Source organism: Tamandua tetradactyla, chromosome 21, assembly GCF_023851605.1.
Source record: "Tamandua tetradactyla isolate mTamTet1 chromosome 21, mTamTet1.pri, whole genome shotgun sequence".
NCBI classification, from domain to species: Eukaryota; Metazoa; Chordata; class Mammalia; order Pilosa; family Myrmecophagidae; genus Tamandua; species Tamandua tetradactyla.
The window spans coordinates 20,366,170-20,388,421 of record NC_135347.1 but is presented as its reverse complement, the minus strand read 5'-3'; the positions used below and the strand labels follow the sequence as shown (position 1 = coordinate 20,388,421).

General features: G+C 33.5%; 1 protein-coding gene across 2 annotated transcripts in view; it reads left to right on the top strand.

The window, feature by feature from the left end:
• Positions 1-22,252, top strand: part of MAN2A1 (mannosidase alpha class 2A member 1) — a 260,528-nt gene that overhangs the window by 93,393 nt on the left and 144,883 nt on the right. For both annotated transcript variants that reach the window (XM_077139007.1, XM_077139008.1), the window contains exons 8-12: positions 1,241-1,418; positions 7,352-7,551; positions 10,237-10,419; positions 14,444-14,558; positions 15,872-15,939. In XM_077139007.1, the coding sequence (XP_076995122.1) occupies positions 1,241-1,418; positions 7,352-7,551; positions 10,237-10,419; positions 14,444-14,558; positions 15,872-15,939 (744 nt within the window). The remainder of the gene's footprint in view (positions 1-1,240; positions 1,419-7,351; positions 7,552-10,236; positions 10,420-14,443; positions 14,559-15,871; positions 15,940-22,252) is intronic.

Genomic DNA, 22,252 nt, shown 5'->3' with positions numbered 1-22,252 from the left:
GATATAAGTAAATTACTAGTAAAATTTAAGTACTCCAATGAATGCTAATCTCAGGAAACTAAGCATTATGTGCTATATAAGAACATATAGTTATATTTTACTTACCACTAAATTGAACAGTAACTTAATATTTACAAAGGAGTTTCAGAGGCTATCAGTTTAAAAAAATCGTAGAAGATTCTAATTTTAGTTAATGGTAATTTCTGTGAAATGTTTCTTTCTGTCATTGATTTTCTTTGAGATATTTTCATAAATTTTAGTATTCTGGATTTGAATGTATCTGAATAATTCTTTGGAGTGAGAATTGGAGTACTGGGTAAAAAGCATATTTGCCACTTACCACGAATTTCTTTGGCATTATAAACATTGTGAAATTTTAGGGTTCATATGCGTGTCTCTGGGTTTGTGTGCTTGTCTCATTTCATTTTCACAAGCCCTTCTACTTAGAGCATTTGTATTCCCAGACTTCTTCAAACTGTGCTCCAATTCAGAATTTCCCAAAGGATATTCTTCAGAATAAAGAATACGAAGTATAAAAGCTGTTCCATCACATCAGCACATTGTGTTTAGCTGACCTTTTGCCTCATGGGCTAGAGCGCAGGGCGGTGGAAACCAAAATAGCTAATTTAACTCCTCAGCCTTAGCTAATGATCAGTATTGAAAAGGACACTATGACAAATACTCTGTTATTGTCGGTAGTTTTTAGGTAAATTGATTTTCTTCGTTTTGAAGAGAAAATATGGGTCTATAGAATGTTATAGCTTGAATTTATCTTTTTGATTTTGTTCAAAATATTGTATCTTTTTTTCTGGTTTAATTGGGCTATTTTAGATTAAATGAAATGTTAAGTCAAAGTAAATCTCAAAGTTCATGTGTATTAGAAACCTTATGGTTAAATTATTTTAAAATGTTGTCTATTAAATCTAGGATCCAAGCTCTGTATCTGGCCTTTAGGGGGTCACTGATACCCTCAGATCATATGCTAAATTGGTATGTGACTATTTTCTCTAAGGATAATCTACTGGAAAATAATGAGTGTTCTCTTTTGATAAGCATTTATGAATATTTTAACTGAATAATGACAATTAATATGGTAGTTAAAAATAAACCAAGAATATAGTTAAATATGCAATGATTTCCTTTAATATATAACACTTTTAAATTTAGGTATTTCCTTTTTAATGATTTGTACTGTTGTCCTTTTCTTAATAGGTTCATATTTTCCCTTTATCTCTTGTAGGGCTCAGATGCTTCTAGATCAGTACCGAAAGAAGTCCAAACTTTTCCGTACGAAAGTTCTTCTGGCCCCACTCGGAGATGATTTCCGCTACTGTGAACGCATAGAGTGGGATCAACAGTTCAAGAATTATCAACAACTTTTTGATTATATGAATATTCAACCTCATTTAAATGTTAAGGTAATAATAAAAAATTTATTTATGATTTCGTATTTGAAGTTGAGCCTACATTATTAAATGATACTAAAACACAGTATCCTTAGATTCTTTGTCCTTGCTTTCCAGTATTTCTTAGACTGTGTAGTTCTTAGGTAAAATTATAATTCACTATGAAGACAATTGTCTTCTACTATAGTTCCATTTCTAAAGATGTCGCTTTCCTACTGAGGCATTGAAAATATGTACTGCATTGTGCTTTTCATTTTTCAGTGATATCCTGTTTTTCTGTCAGCATTGAAAGCTTGTTATTTTTATTTGGCAATTGCATCCTTGTGATTTAGTAGTGTGACTGGCAGATGTAGATGAACATGTCATGAATTCTGCAAACAAGTATCTTTTGTCCAGAGAATACACTAGCATTTTTGTCTAGGTAAGCTAGACTTAAAATAAATCATTTGCCTGTGTTTCTTCGCTTTTTAAATTTTTTTTCTTTTTCCTTTGGAAAATTTAACACATACCCCAAAGTACTGATAGATAACACAAAGAAGCCCTCCTCCCATATTCATGGCTCGGCTACAACAATCAGCAACTCAAATCAACTCTTGTTTTAGCTGGGCCCCAGTGCCATCTCACCCTTCCCTGTGGGATTATTTTAAAGTAAATCCCTAATATCCTGTCATTACAGTTGCAACTATTTCAGTATGTTTTTGAAAATGATAAAGAATTTGTTTAAAAATAGAATCATAATACTATTGTCGTATCTAAAAAAGTAACAATAATTCTGTAATATCATATATCTAGTTAAATTAAAATTTTTCTGATCTTTTCATAAAAACACTTTTTTTTATTAAAGTCAGGATTCAAACAAGAGTCATATATTTCTTTGTATTTCTTTATATTTATTTGCACAATAAATCTTTTAAAGCATTTTTTAAAAGGCCTCTTATAGGCCCTACATGAGAAAATTACTTACCTAGCATGTTTTTAATGGTTGTATATTAACCTGTAAGACTGGAAGTTCTGTGAAGTTACTGCAGAAAAGGTATACTGTTACCTTGTAGGAAATTAGAAAGCTGATGATGGAGCACAGTTTATGCAGTGAGAACTCAAATTTATTTAAGGAACTTAAATATCAAATAGATAAAAATATAAATAAAATATCAATTGTATTCAAGATAGGTAGATACTTAAAATTGATTTTCTACCCAGTTATGAACTTTGAGCTTGAGACTACATTTAAATCATCTGTGGGTTCTCCTCAAAGATGACTCTTACACCTGAAAACTCTGAAGAATTAGATCCTGATTTTGGAATTTTACCTAATTCTTCTTTATTTGCTCATGAAGACAATTTTTTAATTTTTTAAATTGAAGTATAGTATATGTATGTACACTAATCATAAGTCTACAGATACCTCTTTTCAAGTTTAAAACTCCCATGTCACCCCATCCAGATTAAAACTCCCATGTAAGCCCATTTATAGTGTTCCTGGAAGTGTCCCTCAGATGCCCTCCTGGTCATTACTAGCCCCTGAAAAACTCATCACTATTTTCAGTTCTTATACTGTGATTTAGTGTTGCCTGTTTTTGAATGTTATACGAAAGTAATCATGAAGTATGTATATTTTGGTGTCTGCCTTTTTTGTTCTACCTTAGTGTTTGCAGGATTCATCCATGTTGCTGCACTGAAGCTGTAGTTCCTTCATTTTAAATGTTGTGTAGTATCTGCAGTACTCATTTATAAATAAATGTGCCAAAATTTACCCATTGTATTATTGATGGACATTTGGGTTGTTTCTGGTCTTTGTCTGTTGCCAGTAAAGATACTCTGAAGATTTTATGCATGTTTTTGTTTCATGCGTATGTGAGTTTATGTGGATCTAGAGCGAGATGGAATTTTTTGGTCATAGGGTGTGCACATATTCATCTTCAGTAGATTGTGCCAAATAATATACCATTTAAGATGAATTAGTTGTTGCTTTGTATGACAGCTCCAGTTGCTGCACACTCATATTCAGATTTGTTTTATTAGGTTCCTCCTCCATCCCCCACCTCATTTTTAATCATTCTTAATATATGTGATCATTCTATTTTGTATTTAATGTATGTGATGGTGATAATGAGGATTTTTGCCATTTGGTTATCTTCTTTTGTGAAGTAGCTGTTTAAGTACTTGATCTTTTTTTTTTTTTTTAATTATTTTGCTTTGTTTTTCTTTTTCTGTTTGTCATTTTTTTGTATATTTTGGATTGAGTCTTTTTCAGTTATAGATTATGCAAAAATTGCCTCCCAGAATGGGACTTGCCTTTTCATCCTCAATGCTGTCTTGATGAACAGAAATTCATAATTTTGATTAAAAATAGATATTTTCCTTTATGATTATTCCAGTTTAAGAAATTTTTGTTTGCCCTAAGACTTACGAAGATAGCCTCTACTGAAGTATTGTTTTACTGCCAACATTTACATCTATAATCTAACTGGAATTGATTTTTGTGAATTGTATGAGGGTAGGGTTCAAGATACTTCTTTTGCCCAGCACCATTTATTGAAAAGTTCATAATTTTCCCACTGCACTGACCCTTTTTAATAAATCATGAGGCTGCATTTGTTTGGGTAAATGTCTAGTTTTATTCAGCTGTACTGATCTGTTTGGCTATCCTTATAACAATACCATGCTGTCTTAATTATTATAGTATTATAAAAGTTCTTAATATCTAATAGTATAAGTCTTCCAATTTTATTCTTCTTTTCAAAATTGTGTGGGTTATTCTTGACCTTTTGTTCTTTATAGGTTTAGGACCAAATTGTTAATTTGTACAAAAACAGAAAAAACTGTTGGGATTTTGATTGAATGCATTGAATCTATGGACCAATTTGAGTAGAATCGATGTATTTATAAATAGTTGGCCATCTAATTCATGAACATGGTATATTTAAATATATAAATTTTTAAATTTCTATCTAATAACCTTGCTATATGTACTTATTAATACTCATACTACAAGGTGACCAAAGTATGTACTTATTATTACACTTCTTAGCAGAATCATCCTGATCAGCTTCTTAGATATTTGCCTTGTTCAGCTTAACAATTGGAAAATGACTTGAAAGGAAGAATAGTACATACATATCTTCTTTCCTTTTCTGCATTTTCTTTTTTTTTTTTTTCCAGGCTCTTGACCCCTCAAATTCTGGGTACGTCAATGACCCTGATTTCCAGTTTTTGTCTCCTCTGTATGGTTAGGGCTTTGCTTCCTGTTAGGCCTTTTAGTCCTTGAGCAATGATTTGACAAATGCCCCAAGGTGAAATTGGTAGAGTGTAGGGCTCACCTTCATGCATTTCTTTTTTCTCAAGAATTTTTGTCCTTCAAGTCTTGAATACTTTGGTTGCCCTTGGATAACTTTAAATGTATTTGAACATTAGATTTGCGAAGTTATTCTGTCAAAGCTAGATTCAAATGTTTATTATTCTCTTTTTATTGAAGAAAGTAACAAAAGCAAATAATTGAGTTCAGCTGGCTAAGAAATTGGCATTGAATTAGTCAAATAAGCCTGTTTGCCATTGATCATTGCACATTTAAAATTTGTTAATTGTTTATGTTTTTTCTAAGAAAGGTATCTTATTTTTAATGTAAAAATCATCAAAAAAATGTATATATATATACATATTTTTTGCATGGGCAGGCACCAGGAATTGAACCTGGGTCTCTGGCATGGCAGGTGAGAACTCTGAAGGCTGAGCCACCATGGACCTCCCCATTCAAATATTTTTATGTGGTTATTCTTTATGCTACCAAGAGATTCTCTAGAAAATTTAAGTAAAACTTTTTTGGAAACTTCTCTAGCACAGATAGAATCGTATTTTTTTTTATTTCTTAAAGACTGAATTAAGTAAGGCAGCCCACTAGGCTACTTATATAAACTTTTCTCTGGGAAAATTGCTGGGAAGGATGTGTTTTCATTCAGCTAATACCAACATTTAATTGAAATATTTTTAAAGGGTATACTCCGTTGTTGTTAACTTTGTAGTTTGCCATAGATTCCTAAATTTACAAATGAAAGAATTTTTGTTATCTAATTGAAATCACTTTTTATATAGGTGAGGAAAGCAAAAGTAAATGTAATCATTGTATATTCTCTCACTACTCTTATATTTACCTTCCGAGCTCATCTGTACCTGTTGGTACAAAATTAATGTCGTTATTTTCTTGTATTTGTGATTGTCATTTTTTGTATGGTTACACATGCACAACTGCACTCTCCTTCCTAGTAATGGAATTGAATGTGTAATGATACTTAAATATTAGCTAACGTGTACTGAATGCTTGTTATTTGCCATTACCTTTTTAAAGTTCTTTACTTTGACTTACTTAATTCTTTGAACATTTTCTGGTAGGTACTGTAATTATCCCAAATCTAGATGAGGAAATGGAATCACAAATAGAATAACCTACACAAGATCACATTGCAGGGAAATGAAGACAGTAGATAATACAGTTCAAAATTGTTTTTCCTTTAATATAAACTTAGAATTTAGAAATAATCATCTGCCTGGCTGTTATAAAAATCATTGTAACACACATTAGATTAAGCTCTCTCTAAACTTCTGGTGTTTCTCTCTCAGCTCTTTGGCCTTTTCTCTATTAATATAAAGGACCATGACTCATCTTAAATTGGGTTGGTTACATCTCAGTTGAAACAACCCAATCAAAGGTCCCACCTACAGTAGATCTGCACCCACAGGTATGGACCAAGTAAACATGGCATTTTCTGGGGTACATAACAGCCCCAAACTAGCACAACCGGTAATTTAAATCATTAGTCAGAAAGATGTTTTTGTTTGAGCAATCAACCTTGTAATTCTTGTCAGTCTTGGTATTTTTTTTCTGCTCAGTGTACTTGCTAGTAAAGGTGTTCCTTTTTTTTTTTATTTAATGATACAATGTCCTTGTAGTCTTTCCTCCTTTACAAGAACTCAAACTTGGAGGAGGGGAAGGTATTGCATATGACGATACATAAAGCTACTTTATTTTTATAGCTAACAAAATAGTTCTTTCAGACTTTGGAACATTTTGTTCAAAATGTGTCTTTTGCTTTTGCTGCTGCCCCCCATCTTCCATCTACCTTTGGATGACTTCTTGCCCAGATCCTTGCAAATACTAGAGATATATAAAGACTTTTTATAGCTACAGATTTGCAGCTCTCAATAGCTCTCCTTATAATTGCTTAGGTATGCAAGTTTTCTTTTAGTTAACTTGCGATTTGAGACAAGTAGAAGTATTTTCCCCCACTTTGATTTTTATAATATCTGGGCTATATGTGCAACTTAATTTGGTAGCACAAGTTAAGGTAGAGATTAATTTCAGGTAGATGTTTTAGTTTTCTAAAATGCAATACACCAGAAATGGGTTGGCTTTTACAGTGGCAGTTTATTAGCTTACAAGCTTACAGTTCTTAGGCCAGGAAAATATCCAAATCAAAGTATCAACAGGCAATGCTTTCTCCCTGAAGACTGGTTACCAGCAAACTTGGGCTCCTCTGTCAGTAGAAAGGCACGTGGTGAAGTGTGCTCATCCTTCTCTCCCAGATTTCATTGTTTCCAGCTTCTGGGTTCAGTGGCTTCCTCTCTCAGCTTCTCTGGGTTTCCCTCTTTTTTGCTTCTGTTTCTCAACTCCCCTGGGGTGGGAGGCATTTTTTATGCCTTTTATCCTTTTATAAAGGATGCCAGTAAGAGAATTAGGACCTGCTTTGAATGAGGGCGAGTCACATCTCAATTGAAATAACCTTATCGGAAAGGTCCGCCGACAATAGGTCTATACCCACAGAAATGGATTAAGAAATCATGATCTTTTCTGACACATGCATTCAGCTTCAAACCAACACAGTAGAGATGAATAATTGATGAATAACTTTAAGGTAGAGTTGAATGACTGATGTATAACTTTTTTTAAATAGATACAGTTTGGAACTTTGTCAGATTATTTTGATGCGCTGGATAAAGCAAGTGCAACCAGTAGAAAAAGCCAATCATTGTTCCCTGTTCTAAGTGGAGATTTCTTCACTTATGCTGACCGAGATGATCATTACTGGAGTGGCTACTTTACATCAAGACCCTTTTATAAACGAATGGATAGAATCATGGAATCCCATCTAAGGTACATTTGTCTTTAGATAGCTAACTTAATTTATTCACTTCTATGTTATCATAACATTTTTGCAGAGGTTTGCCTAATGTACAACATAGTCAGATTATTACATGGGTTTTTATTCTGGAAGGTAGAGTAGATGATCTAATTAGCTCTTTTGGGGATTGCTCTTTATGTTTTATATATTTCTAATTTATTACCTGTATTATTCACATGCCCTGACAGTATTCAGTGATGTCATCATGTGTGTCTTCAGGTCAGTAATCTGGTAAACTTAATTGTTGGAAACACAAGCAAGGATCAAAAGGAAAAAATAGGGCCTGTCAGCAGCAAGTATGGACCTCAAACTGCATACTCCAAAACTAACATATTTTATTCATGGGAGAACTGTAGAGACTCCATCTCAGTTCTTATTTATTTCATTTGGAAAAACATTACTGTACATATAATTTTTCTGCTTAGAAGAATAAAATTTGAAAGAGATAAAAACTGATGGAGCAAGCAGAGTGACTGGTTAAAAAAATAAACTGACATGAAGAAGACAGAAAAGTCAATAGGGAGTATAAAAGCACTCTCCACCAGCATTATCCAGTAGAAATTTCCATCATGGTCCAATAGAACTTTCTGCAGTGGTAAAATATTCTTTTTCTGCACTATCCAATATGGTAGTCGCTACTGCATGTGACTTTGAGCACTTGAAATGTGGCCAGTGTGACTGAGAAACAGCCTCAAAATTCATTTAACTTTAATTAATTTAAGTGTAAATAGCTGCATTGGAGAGTACAGTTCTATGTAACTGAGTCTGACTCTTTTTAGTTAAGATTAAACACTCCTGGCACTCCCAAGGCTTTCTATGCATGTATAGCCTGAGAGAGTAATTCATTTTCACAGTGAATCTTAGTGTTAAAAAAAAAAAGATTATGTTTACCCCTATCTGGATACTAATGGAAACTGAGTACTTTTTGGAAAGGTTTTATGGAATTATGAATTTCTTCAAGAGTTGCGTTTTGGTATAGTAGTATGTGTTTTTATTATTATTATTATTACTGCTAATTGTGCATTAGCATTATTGTTATTTCGTTATCATTATTTCAAAAGCCTAATCTTTTACTTTTGTTTGGGATAGTCACAGATATGCCAGGTGAATACGTATTATTTTATTTATAATAAAATAGTATTTATATTATGGAGATTATGCATACTTCCAATAAAATGTCAACCATTTTTCTCCTAGGTTCTAAACTTTCTGTTGTAAAATGGAGCAAGTGCTAACATAATATAGAGAGTCTTTGGACCACTATATTAGTAATTCATAAGTGTTGATTATTTTTAGTGGCAAGGAGTTATAAAGGTTGGTTCAATCTTAATTTATTGAACATACCTAAGAGGAGGTAGTTTTTGCTCGTAGTATATTTAGAAAGCTCTGCTGCTTGAAGAGAAAACAAAACAAAACAAAAACATGAAATAATTAGAAATTTCAAAATATAAATTTATTTGAAAATAAGTTTATTGTCTAATAGTGTTAGTAATGCTCACTGTATAAAAAATAGGGATAAAACTTTTAAAGTGTAAAGAAGAAAAAAATTCAAATATTCACTTAAATCAACTTTTTAAATGTTTTAGGTTATCTGTACCTGTTGTGTATAGACACCCTTTTCAAAACCAGGAAAGGTTTGCTAGAGATCGCTGGTAACACATACACATAATTTACTTAATTCTAATGTAGTGGTTCTCAGGCCTTGATTTTCAAAAGGTTAGAATTCAAAACTGGAGGTTATTTGGAGTTCATCATTTTTTATAAAAGAAAAAAAAAGAAAGAAAAGACACTTCCCAATCTCTCCTCTACCTTGGCACCTTGATCCATCTTCAAGCTGCTTTGATTTTCTTTCTATTGTCCTTACCATGTTAGACATATGGAACCTTCTTAGACTTTTCACTCCATCAAGTCGTGTCTTATAAAGAATTCTTTAGAAACCTGTCTTGAACCATATACTCTGATGTCAAAAGCATAAGATGGAAACCATAAACTCCATATCTTGCTCAAAATGGATCCCTACACTAAATTGCTGTTTTCTTTATTTTAAAATACATGAGGAAAAGACAATATGTGTTTTATCATTTTTTGGTTTACAGTGTTAAAATCAGGTTACCATTCAGCATTTAAAACTAACCTTGCCACTGAGCTGTTGGGCCGTTGTTTTCTGCCTCCTCTCTACTTCAGTCTCCCACTCACAAACCCATGCATTTCCTTGCCAGCTCCTCTCTTAATGTTCAGATGTGGGCGTAGCTGCCATGCTTGTGGTGTTCGTGGTACCTGTGTGGAGATAAGAAAGGACATAGAGACTTATCCAGTTCTCACTGCTATGTTCAGATGGTTTTTCGCTTTGTTGTATATAAATAAACCTGTGTGGCTGCCAACTGGTGCTGGCCTCTCTCCAGCATCATCTTCAGTAAGGCCCACCAGTATCAGCGTAGACCTGGTGGTGTTGATGATTGGCAGTTTAGATAACGCTAGATGTAAGCTGTGTTGATTTTACAGAAATGCTTATCATTGATATCTTTCTCATATATTGTACCAAAATTGTGGATTGAAAAAAAAAAATGTTTAAAATGGCATCAGGGCCACATAATTGAAGATGATAATCTAAAATGTTCATTGTTAAATGAAAATTAACGACTGTTTTATGCAATTAGGACTGCTGAAATTCTTTACCATTTCGCCCTGAAACAAGCTCAGAAATACAAGCTCAGTAAGTTTCTTTCATCATCACATTATGAGGCACTGACAGAAGCCAGAAGGAATCTGGGACTGTTTCAACATCATGACGCTATCGCAGGAACTGCAAAAGACTGGGTTGTGGTGGATTATGGTGTCAGGTATGGAATTATTGAGAAGTGATCTCGGTAACAGAAGTCTTTTAAAATATTGGGTCAAAGCTTATATCTTTTGATGAAGTTGTTAATATATATCAGACCATATTGTATCCCTTATAAATATTGCTGTCAATATTTAGCAAAATACCACCAATTTTCAAAGCACATTTCAAGCAATCTGTTGACCAAGTACTAGCTGTCTCAACTTTTTATTTCAGTACACTTTTGAAAATGGAGGAGTAAAGCATTATTCTAAAGCTGATCTTATTTTCTCCTAAGTATAGTGTGGTAATTGGGGTTACCTTCTTGACCAAAGATTTGGTGTCAAAGAAATTATAGTTAGAATTCCAAGGATAAAAGCCCCACTCTATACCAGCCTATCTCATCCTATTTCACAGCCAGTTGTTCTTCGATATCTCATTTATTTAGAGGGACATTGACACAAAATAATAAACCAAGAAGCTTAGCCATGAACAGGAACCTTGGAAAATTGTCATATATGGATGATGTAAGAAATGGGGAATGAAAAGGGATGGCCTTGGTTTTGATAAGAAAGCTTTCTTTAGTTCTTTGAAGTACTGTCAGATGAACGTGGGAGTAGAAGTTCAATTATTTCTATGCTTCAGAATTAGAAATGAGTTTTGGCTGTGGCTCACAATAGGAGAGAACTTCATAAATAGAGCTTCCTAATAATGTAAAGATTTACCTTTTATGTTAAAAGAGATCTCCATTATCATGCCAGAGTTTGAATTATATTAGCTAGGATCAGTGCAGAGGGGATACTTAGATTAGAGAAGGAGTTTAGACTGTTTATTTCTTCCTGCCTTTTTTCCCCCTTATCGACAATGTTATACTTTGAATATATTTTAAAAGTCATTAAAAATATGCTGTGAATTTCTTATAATATAGACTTGCATGGTGAATCCCATAAATACTCTTATATGTGAGAAGTATGTATAGCACATAAAGTCGAATTAGACAGTCAATCCACAATTGATATCACTAATTGTAATAAATATTAATTAAATTATAGCTATTAATTTTGCTTGTCTTTCTAGAAAATAGGGAAGGAAACAGTCTTGAGGTTTTGTTAGTGAATCCTTAAGAAATATATTCAAGGTACTTACTATCTTGCAGTTTATGTGGCAAATATATTTGATATCTGTCTATTGAAATTGAGTTGTATTTAAAGTAGAGAAAGCTCATTAGATGAGAATGATGTTGACTTTTTTTTCCCATAGAAAGCATTTTTGAAAATAAGGCAAGATCCTTTATTTCTCCTTTTTCACCAGCTTCTGCCTTCTGGGTTTACTGAAAGTTTAAAAATGTGGCTGCTTAGAATCAGATCAGAGCAGAGCACCTAAGAGGAAATGGAGGAGTCATGTCTACTTGCTGGCTCTCTGGCTGCCATGTTGAGAGGATTGGGTATAGGTCATTGGGTATTTACTACAGAATATTTTGTCTGTTGGCCTTTCCAGGAGGCCTGTCATTAGTTCCTCCATATGTTTTGTATTGCTCTCAGCTTGTAAAGACATCCTAGTCCAAAATCGCATCTTAGAGAAAAAAACAAACAGTTCTCAAATTGTACTTGACATTTGTAAACTTGCAAGCACTTCACACTTCATTGAAAAGTCACAAACAATTATCAAGTCATTAGCACAGACATCTTATGTAGGAAATTTCAAAACACAGGTTGGAGAATTATAAACTGATGCAGCTAGCATTGCAGCTCTCTAGTGCTTGGACTCTTGACTATTGTTCATTCAGATCTTGGCAGCAATGTCTTATTAGCTGGTGAATGAGTTAGGGATTGCATCTGGCAGCTAGTAATAGCAATCTCAAACAGAATAAACCTTATCCTTTTTATTTTTATTCTGTGTGAAAGAAGTCTTCAGGCAGCTGGTTTAGGTATGATAGTTGTACAATGTCATCAGCGATTCAGGCCCCTTCTCGTTTTTTCCATAGCCAACCTAAGGGTGACTCTTAGAGTCACGCTTTCAATGGTAGATGGAATGTTTATATAATTATAAACTGAAGAGCACGAATACATCATGGCATATTTGGAAGTTAATTCTAATCATGACATGAAAAAATGAATTAGAGTAGGACACTAATTCATTTAAAAGTCTAGACAATCAATTTAAAAATGGATAATAGGGAGTATCTGGAAGGGAAGAAGAAATGGCAATGAGATCAGTTACAGAAATGTTCTCAAAATCTGCCAGTTCCTAAATTGGAATTAAGATAGGTGGGAGGAAGCTGAACAAAGGCTGAAGGTGAGGGAGCTAACATATAAATCAAATTATCAAATAACAGACATGATAATATTTCCTTAAAACAACAATAGTGGCAATAAACTAGAAAACTGTGCTGTTTCCTGAACTATGTTTCATATAAACAGAATGAGTGCATGTTAGAGTATTAGAGGCTCTGAGAAGTCCCCCATTGATGAAACATCAGTTTTGCTCCCCAATTTATTTGCTGTGTCTTGCTCCCCAAATATTTACCATGTTTTGTTATGTTTTAAACAAAAGCAACATTTTACATCCTCATGAAGCATTTGAGGAATGCTGTGCTCTAGTCTTTGATATTCAACTCAGAAGATCGCATATATACTGTTAGGATGCGAACATTGATCCATGGCTGTCACTTATTTTTAATTAGGACTCTTTGATATATATATATATATGAATATATATGTTTATAAATGTATATGTATAAATACGTGTATATATGTAAAATATATATAAGGTTTTAGCTGGTGAAGAACATGACTTTTAACTCTGCAGATTTCGACTACCCAATGAATAAAGATAGCCATGTAGTAAATAGAAGGAGGCTTAGATTGAAGGACTTGTTTCCATAGCTGTATTCATTCATGTGACTTTTTAGTCTGATAAGAACATTTATTCCCATCTAGGAAAACATGAATAGACTGAGAATCCAGCTGGATGATAGCATGAACTCAAATCCATAAGATTTTAGAACTATAGTTACAGATCATTGTGTAAATGTATTTAATTAGTAACTATTGATCATGATCATTTAAATCTTTGAAGAAAATCTTAATGCTCTACAAAAAGAAGTTATTTCTAATTCATTTACAAATTTCATTTTGCATGCCAATAATACTGTCTTTAAGGCATAGATCCAAAGTTTCTTTCTGTGTTGGAGAAAATAATATAATCACTCTATAAACATAATAAATTCATCTGGTGGTTGATTGAAAACATGATTAGCAAGGTTTGTCTACAGATTTCTTTGGTATGAATTTACTTAGAGATGCCTGCTCTATAAAGCCTTAAAAAAAGATGAGTGCATTTGAATAAACTTGAAGCAAGTTCTTTTCTCATGGATAGTGTTTTAGAAATAACTGGTACCATATCGTGGATATATTCCAGAATTGATCTTGAATCAATTGATTTGTAAACATCCTTTGATTCTTTAGTATAAAATCACAATTTGAATACAGTTAATAATTTGACCAAGAAAAGTAAGAAGGATGAAGACAAGTTTCATTACCTGGATCTGTTTTTTCTAGTTCCTTTGCATAGGAATGTAAAATAGTACAACAAAATATCTATTTGAATTTGTGTGGATTGGGGTATATATGATTTGAATTTTCTTGTGAATTGGAAGCTAATTCTCATATCTTTTGTTATTGTTTCAATCCTTATTAAAGATTTTTCTAAAATAAAGTATCAACTCTTTAAAAATTATTATGTAAATTGAATGTCTCAATGGCATTGATCATGCTGGGTAGTCTCGTTATTTGGTAGAAATAATAAGAAATTTGAGTACGTTTGTTTTGAAACTTATTTTAAATGGATTCTTATCAGTTATATTGTCTGATAAGCCTTTTTTCTGAGTACTTAGTTCTGGGAGAAAAAGAATCAATTCTTTATAAGTGCATTATAGATTTCACTTTCATTTTTTCAATAATGGTTGGCCATTATTAAAGAAACTGAAAATGTGGTATGCAGATTTTTGCATGATTTCTCAAATTGGTAAAATTTTTGGTTCACAGACTTTTTCGTTCATTCATGAATTTGAGGAAGATTATTGGAGATTCTGCACTTCTTCTTATTTTGAAGGACAAACACATTTACAACTACTACTCTTCTGATATCTTCCTAGAGATGGTTAGTTGATATCTTCTGTATTCATCATAAAATATATGTTTTTGTTCTTAGATTGTAGAATGAAGTAAGAAGCAAAATGAAAAGAGATATTGTAGTATAATGATTTGTTTGCAAATTATTTGAAAAGTTTTGTATCGCTTTATATGAATTATCTGCATGTCCTCCTTTCCTGTCAGTGTGCTTGTATTTAACTTAAGTATTTTGCTCAGGCCAATTCAAATGACATTCTTCTGACTAAAACTAAGCATGAAGAATAGAACAAAAAAGGTATTTTAAGGTGTATGAAACATATAGGCTTCTAGAACACTGTTAATATTGTAAGGCAGCCGGCTCAGTATGATAATTAGTTATTTTGCTTGGCTTTAATTAGAAACCCTTGCATTTGAATTGCTGTCAGCCCTTGATCTGTTCTTGCTAAACTTGAATTTGAATGATGTTAAATTGTCTTCTGGTTTCAGGCTGAATCCCTGGAGAGCTATGGGCAGTGCTGAGATATGTGTAACAATAGAGCAAAAGCAGTGATTGAGGAATTATTAAACTAGCTATTAGCCTCAGTCACCAGGTTGTCTGGGTCTTGAAAAAGTTACTTAGCATCTGTGATCCCTCACTTACTTATCTATAAAATGGGATGGTTATTTCTGCCTTTTCCTGTGTTGTTGAAGGACCAGATGAACTAATGAAACAGAAGGTGCTCTGAAAGTTAGAACATGCCAGCCCTTCATTGTTTCATCTTCAACAAGCAAGAACAGTTGACCAAATGCTTAATTGCAACCGTCTTTATGCTTCCACTTGGCAGATAAAATATTTTAAATTTGTAGAGTCTGTAGTGAATGATAGGCTCTGAGACTTTGCATGAAATTTTAATTTACACATCTGGGGTCAGAGCTATAGTTTCAATATTTTCATATTCTGATGCTTTTTAATTAAGTCATGATTATACATTTTCATGTTAAAGTAATAATGCATGCAATGGGCATATATTCTTAAGGATATGGAATATATGGTACAAAAGTAAGATAGTAAACATTTGTAGTATTGTCCCTAGAACTCTGCTTTATTTGGATTGTAGTTGGAGCTACTGGTTACAGAATCGAGTCCTAGTTTAAATACACACACACACACACACACACACACACACACACACACAGAAGTGTTATTTATTTTGAATTTTGATGGACTTTATGTAGCTGAAAGAGTTTTATTTTCCTCCTAGTGTGCCTTTCTTCAAAATTGTTCTAAGATGCTATTGCATAGCTAATTTCGAAACTCAAGTTTTGAAAGTAAAATAAAAAATTCCTGTTCCTTTTTTTTAGGACTTGGAACAAAAATCACAGGATTCTCTGCTACAAAAAAATATAATAAGGCTGAGTGCAGAGCCGAGGTAAATACTTAAGTTCTTGTAAACCTTTACCGCTTGTCTGGCTTGACTTCTTTGGTTTTCATAGTTTCGTTCTCTAGCCAGCATATATTTTTGAGGGAAATGGTTCATTTAATCAATATGTTAATTAAAAAATTTTCTAAAGGAAAGGATTTTGCTCCTGATATACTGAGCTTGAGAACAAGGACTGTGTCGTGTTCGTTGCTAATAGCTAACATAGTGCTTGGTATGTTGCTGAAGAAACTATAATAACAATTCATATTTCTCACATGATTAAAAAAACCCTTTATCATAATATTTTGCTTTTAGATTACATCCTTTGTTGAATAACATTTTATGCTTAGTTACCATGTTTTTATTAGCCACTAATCCTGTTTTTTGAATGAAGGAAGAAACTTGATTGAATCAGGGTTCCTACTGTAAATTGTTCACTAGATAGTGTTTTTGTGCTTGTCCAAACAACTGCTCATTTTAGCACTGAGCTAAAATCAGAGCATTTAATTGGTGGCTACCTCTGATTTACAAAGAATTGGTTTATGTTTTCTCTGGTAATTTTTTAGTCATCAAGTCATCTATTATAAATGACCAAATATCAGTCAGTCATTACTATAAACCTAGATATCCAGCACATTTTTAAATATAACTTTTTACTACCTTACAAATTGTAGGATGAAAGAATACTTATATAAGAATAATTTATGATTTTAACTAGGTATACCTTATTGACATTTTAAAAAAATCAATGGAATCAAGGTATTATAGAATACGAACATTTACAATTGCTGGGAAAGTTGGGATTTTGCCAAGGCATAGACTAACAGGAAGTAGAGATTTGATTCACATACAGCTTACACCTTAGAATGAGAAGAGAAGCATTTTGTAGTGATGCTAAAGTGTCAGTAGTATTGCTGAAGTCTTAAAAAACGTTATGGTTTTCTTTGTCTTGAAATAAGTAATGGTTTGATGCATTTGGGTTTATATGCATGTCCCTTAAATAGTATGTCTCTATTAAAACTGTGGCATCAATGAATCAGTTCTCTTCTCTATGAACTGTTTTGTTTGTTTGTTTTTACTTTGGGTGGGTGAAGAGCTTTGGTATTTGCTGATTATGAGAATAACATGTTGGCTATAAGTAAATCATACCCCATCCCCATCCCATAATCACCCTATTATTTTCTTTTGTAGCTTTAAATATCTACCATTAGTTTCCTTGTGCGTGCGTGGTGGGGTGGATGGGATGGGATGAGTGGGTCGAATTGCATAGGGATGGGCCATCCCAGCCCCATTCTGTAGTAACTGACAGCTTAGCCTTACTAATGCTAGAGGAAGGAAGTTAGGAGATATAAGTATATTAATTAGGAAGAAAAATTCTCTTCTAGTTTTCATATTGAGAAATTTTAATTATAAGAAACATGAATGGAATTTTGAGGCCATTAATGAAATGATCATTTTTTAATATTTCTTTTTTTAAAAACAGTTTGTATTTAAATTGTGTTCTTCATCTTAACATTAATTCTTTTCAGTCCTCTTCTAGCAAATGTCAGTGCTTCTATTTCCACCGTTAGATATACTGAAAATTCTTCTGATTGTCCAATACTTATTTTTGTTGTTATTATCCATTTTGTACTTTAGAGCCTCATGGGTACAACTGCTTATATTTTTAGTTTTAAAAATCCATATTTTACTTGTTAACCACAAATGATCTGAGTTGCTGATGTCTCAGTAAAATCAGTGAAGAACAAAGGAATGATTGTGGCCTTTCCATGGAAGCATTTGCTAGTTTTACTGAACAGGTACCAGAAGTTAAATCGTCTGCCCTTCTCAGCTTTAAATTGGAATTTTCAGAACTGTGGCCATGAGTCTTTCTCTTATTCTTTTTGAGTCTTCTATGGTGCTGTAGGGCTTAGCTTTATTTTAATTATAAGCATATTTTCTATTTGAGTACCAACAAATTATTAATCTAAACCATGCATTTGTAACAGTATATATCCCCCTGAGGTAGAGAAAACTGGTTCTTAGGAGGAAGTTTGAAAATAATCTTACTCTTTTTAATATATAAAGCATAGCTGTACATACAGTCCTTAAGTAGATATAGTTTATCTGTAGTATTAAAATTGCATGGGGATAGTGATTAGGAAAAGAAGTCTAGAGAGGCTCTTTAGGAAGGCAATAAACCCATAGAATTTGAATGATACATTTAAATTTATGTGATCATGCTGGTAACATTAGTTATAACCTCATATAATTTATTTTGTGAATACTTAAAAAGTAATTCATGATCTTCTAAAAGAGGTATAGTACATGCCGACATGCTTAATTTAATTTACTCGGTTATGTGAACTATATAGTGTGTGCTTTCCAAGTTATTGAATAGAAAGCAGGTATAATTAAGAGTTAAAGTTAGGGTACCCTGGCCAGTCATGAATTGTCAGGCCTTGATCCTTAAAAGGAAATCATGTTTCTGTTCCTCTCTATATTCACAATTGTTTAAGGAACTTAATACAAAGACTTTCAGGATTAAGGACTTCGAAGGCACTAATGATATCAAGTAAGAGTCTGAAATAGGTAAAGAGATTTCAGTCTTCCTTTTGTGTTCTGTCTGTTAGGTAGGACAAAAAAACTTTACCATAGCATAGGCCTGGAGGGCTCATGGTTTTTCAAGATGTCAAATGCTCTTTTCTTTTAAGGCAGATGATTAGAAATGCCGCCAAATATGTAATAAGAATTATACTGATATAACCTCTGAAAATCTGAAATTTTAAATTTCCATGTAGAAACTTTTTAGTTTACAAGAATTTCTTCAAAGCACTTTTACAAATGTACCTTTAAGAGCTTTCAGTTTTTAGAAAATTGTTTTAATGATAAAGAATTCTAGTCTCTTTTGGCCAGAAGAATAAGGCATTGACTTAAAAAGAAACCATTAACAATGTGGTGAAACAAAAGAAGTTAATGTTTCCTGGGCTTGGGTGGTTATAGAATATCAAACTGATATAAAAAGCATGTAATTCCAGAAAAGGAACTCCATACCTACATTGCCAATCACTTGTGGAGTGGCTCCCCCTGGATGACCTTCCAGCACCTCTAATTTGATTTCCTCCTGTTTTCTACATACCTACTTTCTTTTGGCTCATAATCTCGATTAATAGCATCATTCTCCTTTCAGTTGTTTGTGTTCTGAAACACCAGAACCATCTTTGACTTCTACCTTTCCTTGTTCCTTAAGTTTATCAGTTAGAGAGTCTTAGATTTTACCTCTTCTCATCTCTGACAACTGCCCATACTCTCTTCCTATTACTTTTTTGGTTCCCAGCCATAAAGATTTGCTTGGACTATTGCAATGGCTTCTTGCCTGCTTGTCTTCAGTTCTTTATACCCTGTATTAGTTAGGGTTCTCTAGATAAACAGAATCAACAGGGAACACTTGCAAATATAAAATTTATAAAGCAGGAACGCAGAGTCCAAATCCACAGGGCAGGCTGTGAAGCTGATGACTCCGATGGAGGGTCTGGATGAACTCTGCAGGAGAGGCTCACCAGCTGAAACAGGAATGGGGCCTGTCTCCTCTGAGTCCTCCTTCAAAGGCTTCCTGTGATTAGATTTAGCATCACTAATTGTAGAAGACACTCCCCTTTGGCTGATTACAAATGGAATCAGCTGTGGATGCACTGACGTGATCATGACTTAATCCTATGAAATGTCCTCATTGCAACAGACAGGCCACTACTTGCCCAATCAGATAAACAGCTACCACAGCTTGGCCGAGTTGACACATGTTCCTAACCATGACATACCCCAACTCATTATTTGTGGTTGCTAGAAGAATCTACCTAAAACACAACTCTGAGAAAGTTATTTCTAATCTCAACATTCTTTAGAGATTTTGATTGCCTATTGAGTGACATCTAACCTGATAGAATAATGTTTTAGTAATTTTATTGTATAGCAAACTATCCCAAACCTTGTGCCTCAAAATATAGTTTCTTATATCTTTTGTGTGTTCTGTGGGTTGACTGGTTTCAGCTGGGCAATTCTTGCTTGGGGTCTCTGATACTGTTGCACTCAGTTTGAGACTGGGGCTGGCATTCCCCAAAGGCTTGAATGGGCAGATTGTCCAAGAGAGCTCACTCACATGGCTTGAATTTGCTGCTGACTGTTGGCTAAGAGCTAGCTGATTTGGAGCTGCCTGTCAGTATCCATACATAGACTCTCCATACGACCTGGGCTTCTCTTACTATGGTGGCTGGTTCCAGGAGTTTGGAACCAGGTGTTCCAAAAGTGAGCATTCGAACAGGTCCAGGTGGAAACTGTAAGGTTTCTTAGGATCTGGCCTTGAAAGTTCTAGAGTGTCATTTCCATTACATTCCATTGGTCAAGCTAGTCATTAAAGTCAGCCCAGATTAAAAGCGAGCAGAATTATCCTCCATTTCTACACGTGAATAACATATACAGGGAGCAAAGCAAATGATGGCTGTCATCTTTGGGGACTGCCATTGTTTACCCACTGGTCGCCATAGTTCACATGCCTCCCATGTGCAAAATTATGCTCATTCTCCTCCCAAGGTGGCAAAGTCTCATCATATTATGGTACTGGCTCACAAATTTCATCTAAATCAAGTCCAGAATGGCTCATTCATATGGCTGGCAGTTAATGCTGGTTTATTTCTGCCAGTTTATTTATTTGAAATTAATCCCACTGGATTGTAAACTCCTTGGTGGTAGGATCTATTTCTTTCATTTATTTCCATTTCTATGCCTAGTCAACATAGTTACAATTCAATAAAATTTTGTTGAAATGCATTAATTGTTGATTTAAAAGAATACTAAGCTTTACATACCAGATAGGCATAGAGCATGATTCATATTCCACATGAATATATGTATCCTGGCATATATTCTATCTTGATGAAAGTTCTTTCATCTAATATTTGGAGGTTGGATGCCAGCGTACTCCCTAATAAAGCATATACAACTATCAATAATTATAAATTTAAAATAATTGAAAAGAGCTGTGAATTTCCTCAGTTAGCTGGATAAGTGCTCATTTGAGATAGAGTCTCATGCCATGAGACCTGGAAAATTTTAGGCTGTACCTCAGCATTATCACATTCTTATGAAATTAATTTGGCTGAGATTATATTTGGGGGGCTCTTCAAAATGATTAGATACAAAAGATATCCCCAAATGTTTGAATGAGTTAATCTCATCAGATGGGATTTTATATTTGACATAGAATATGTGCTTTTAATATTGGTAATAATGAATAGCTTTTTGCAACAATTACAATATCTAATACCATAATCAGATTCAAGGCTTTAGTTCATTTTTTTCATTTCTTACTAGTCATTAATATACCAAGTAAGAATGTAGCTAAGAAAGTTTCTCATTTCTTCTATCAGTTATTCAAAATTAAATTTTAAATGAAAAAAAAAAGCTCACAACCTGATTTTTACTGTTAAGAAACGGAATTTCTAGGGAAATAGTATTCTAACCCTCCCAGATTCTCTCAGTATTATTTATTACAACATATAAATGCGGTGGAAGCTTTTGTAGCTTATGGATTAGACTGAGATTCCACTAGATCCTGCCTTGTTCTTGAAATTTTCCTTTTGGAGAGATGGAAAAGGGTTAGCAGTAATAATTGGCATAAAAACCGTGCTTGTTGCTTATGTATTATAATGGTTTTAGTGCAAATCCTATCATGTATTAGAAAACTAGTGCAGAAATGTGAGGAGTTAGCAGAAAAATAAGTGTATAATGTCAGAAAGATTGAGGGTTTCCTTTCTCAAAAATAGTAGGCTACATTTTTAAATTATCCCAGTGGAATTTAAGGTAATAAATAGAATACATGATTTGACTAGGATGTGACAGTCTGGACACTCTTTAGGCACTATTATTCTGAGAGCAACTGGATGTCATTTCTGTACAATTTTTCTTTAGTTATGGAAATTGCTAACTGACAATATTGGAGACTATTAAAATTAAAATTGAGCTTTTCTATTCTAGTCTAGTTCTGTGTGGGTATTACTAACATTGGTGTGCTTAAGAATTTATGCTTATTGTTGAACATAGGCTCTCCTCTAAGATGCTTTTCTGTTTAAGTATGAATTGCTTATAAGAGGTATTCGTGTATTTTCACCTAAAGTTCTGCCTGAAGCTGTTTTGTTAACGCTGACTTTTTTTTAAATTTAGGCTGACCAGTTCTCTGATTATCCAGAAACAGCTTTCATCCTGTTTATTTCTTCTGGTATATTTTTAGAAGGGATGTTTTACCCCAAAGTCTGCTTGAATAGCATACAGTAAATTTTTAAATGGCCAA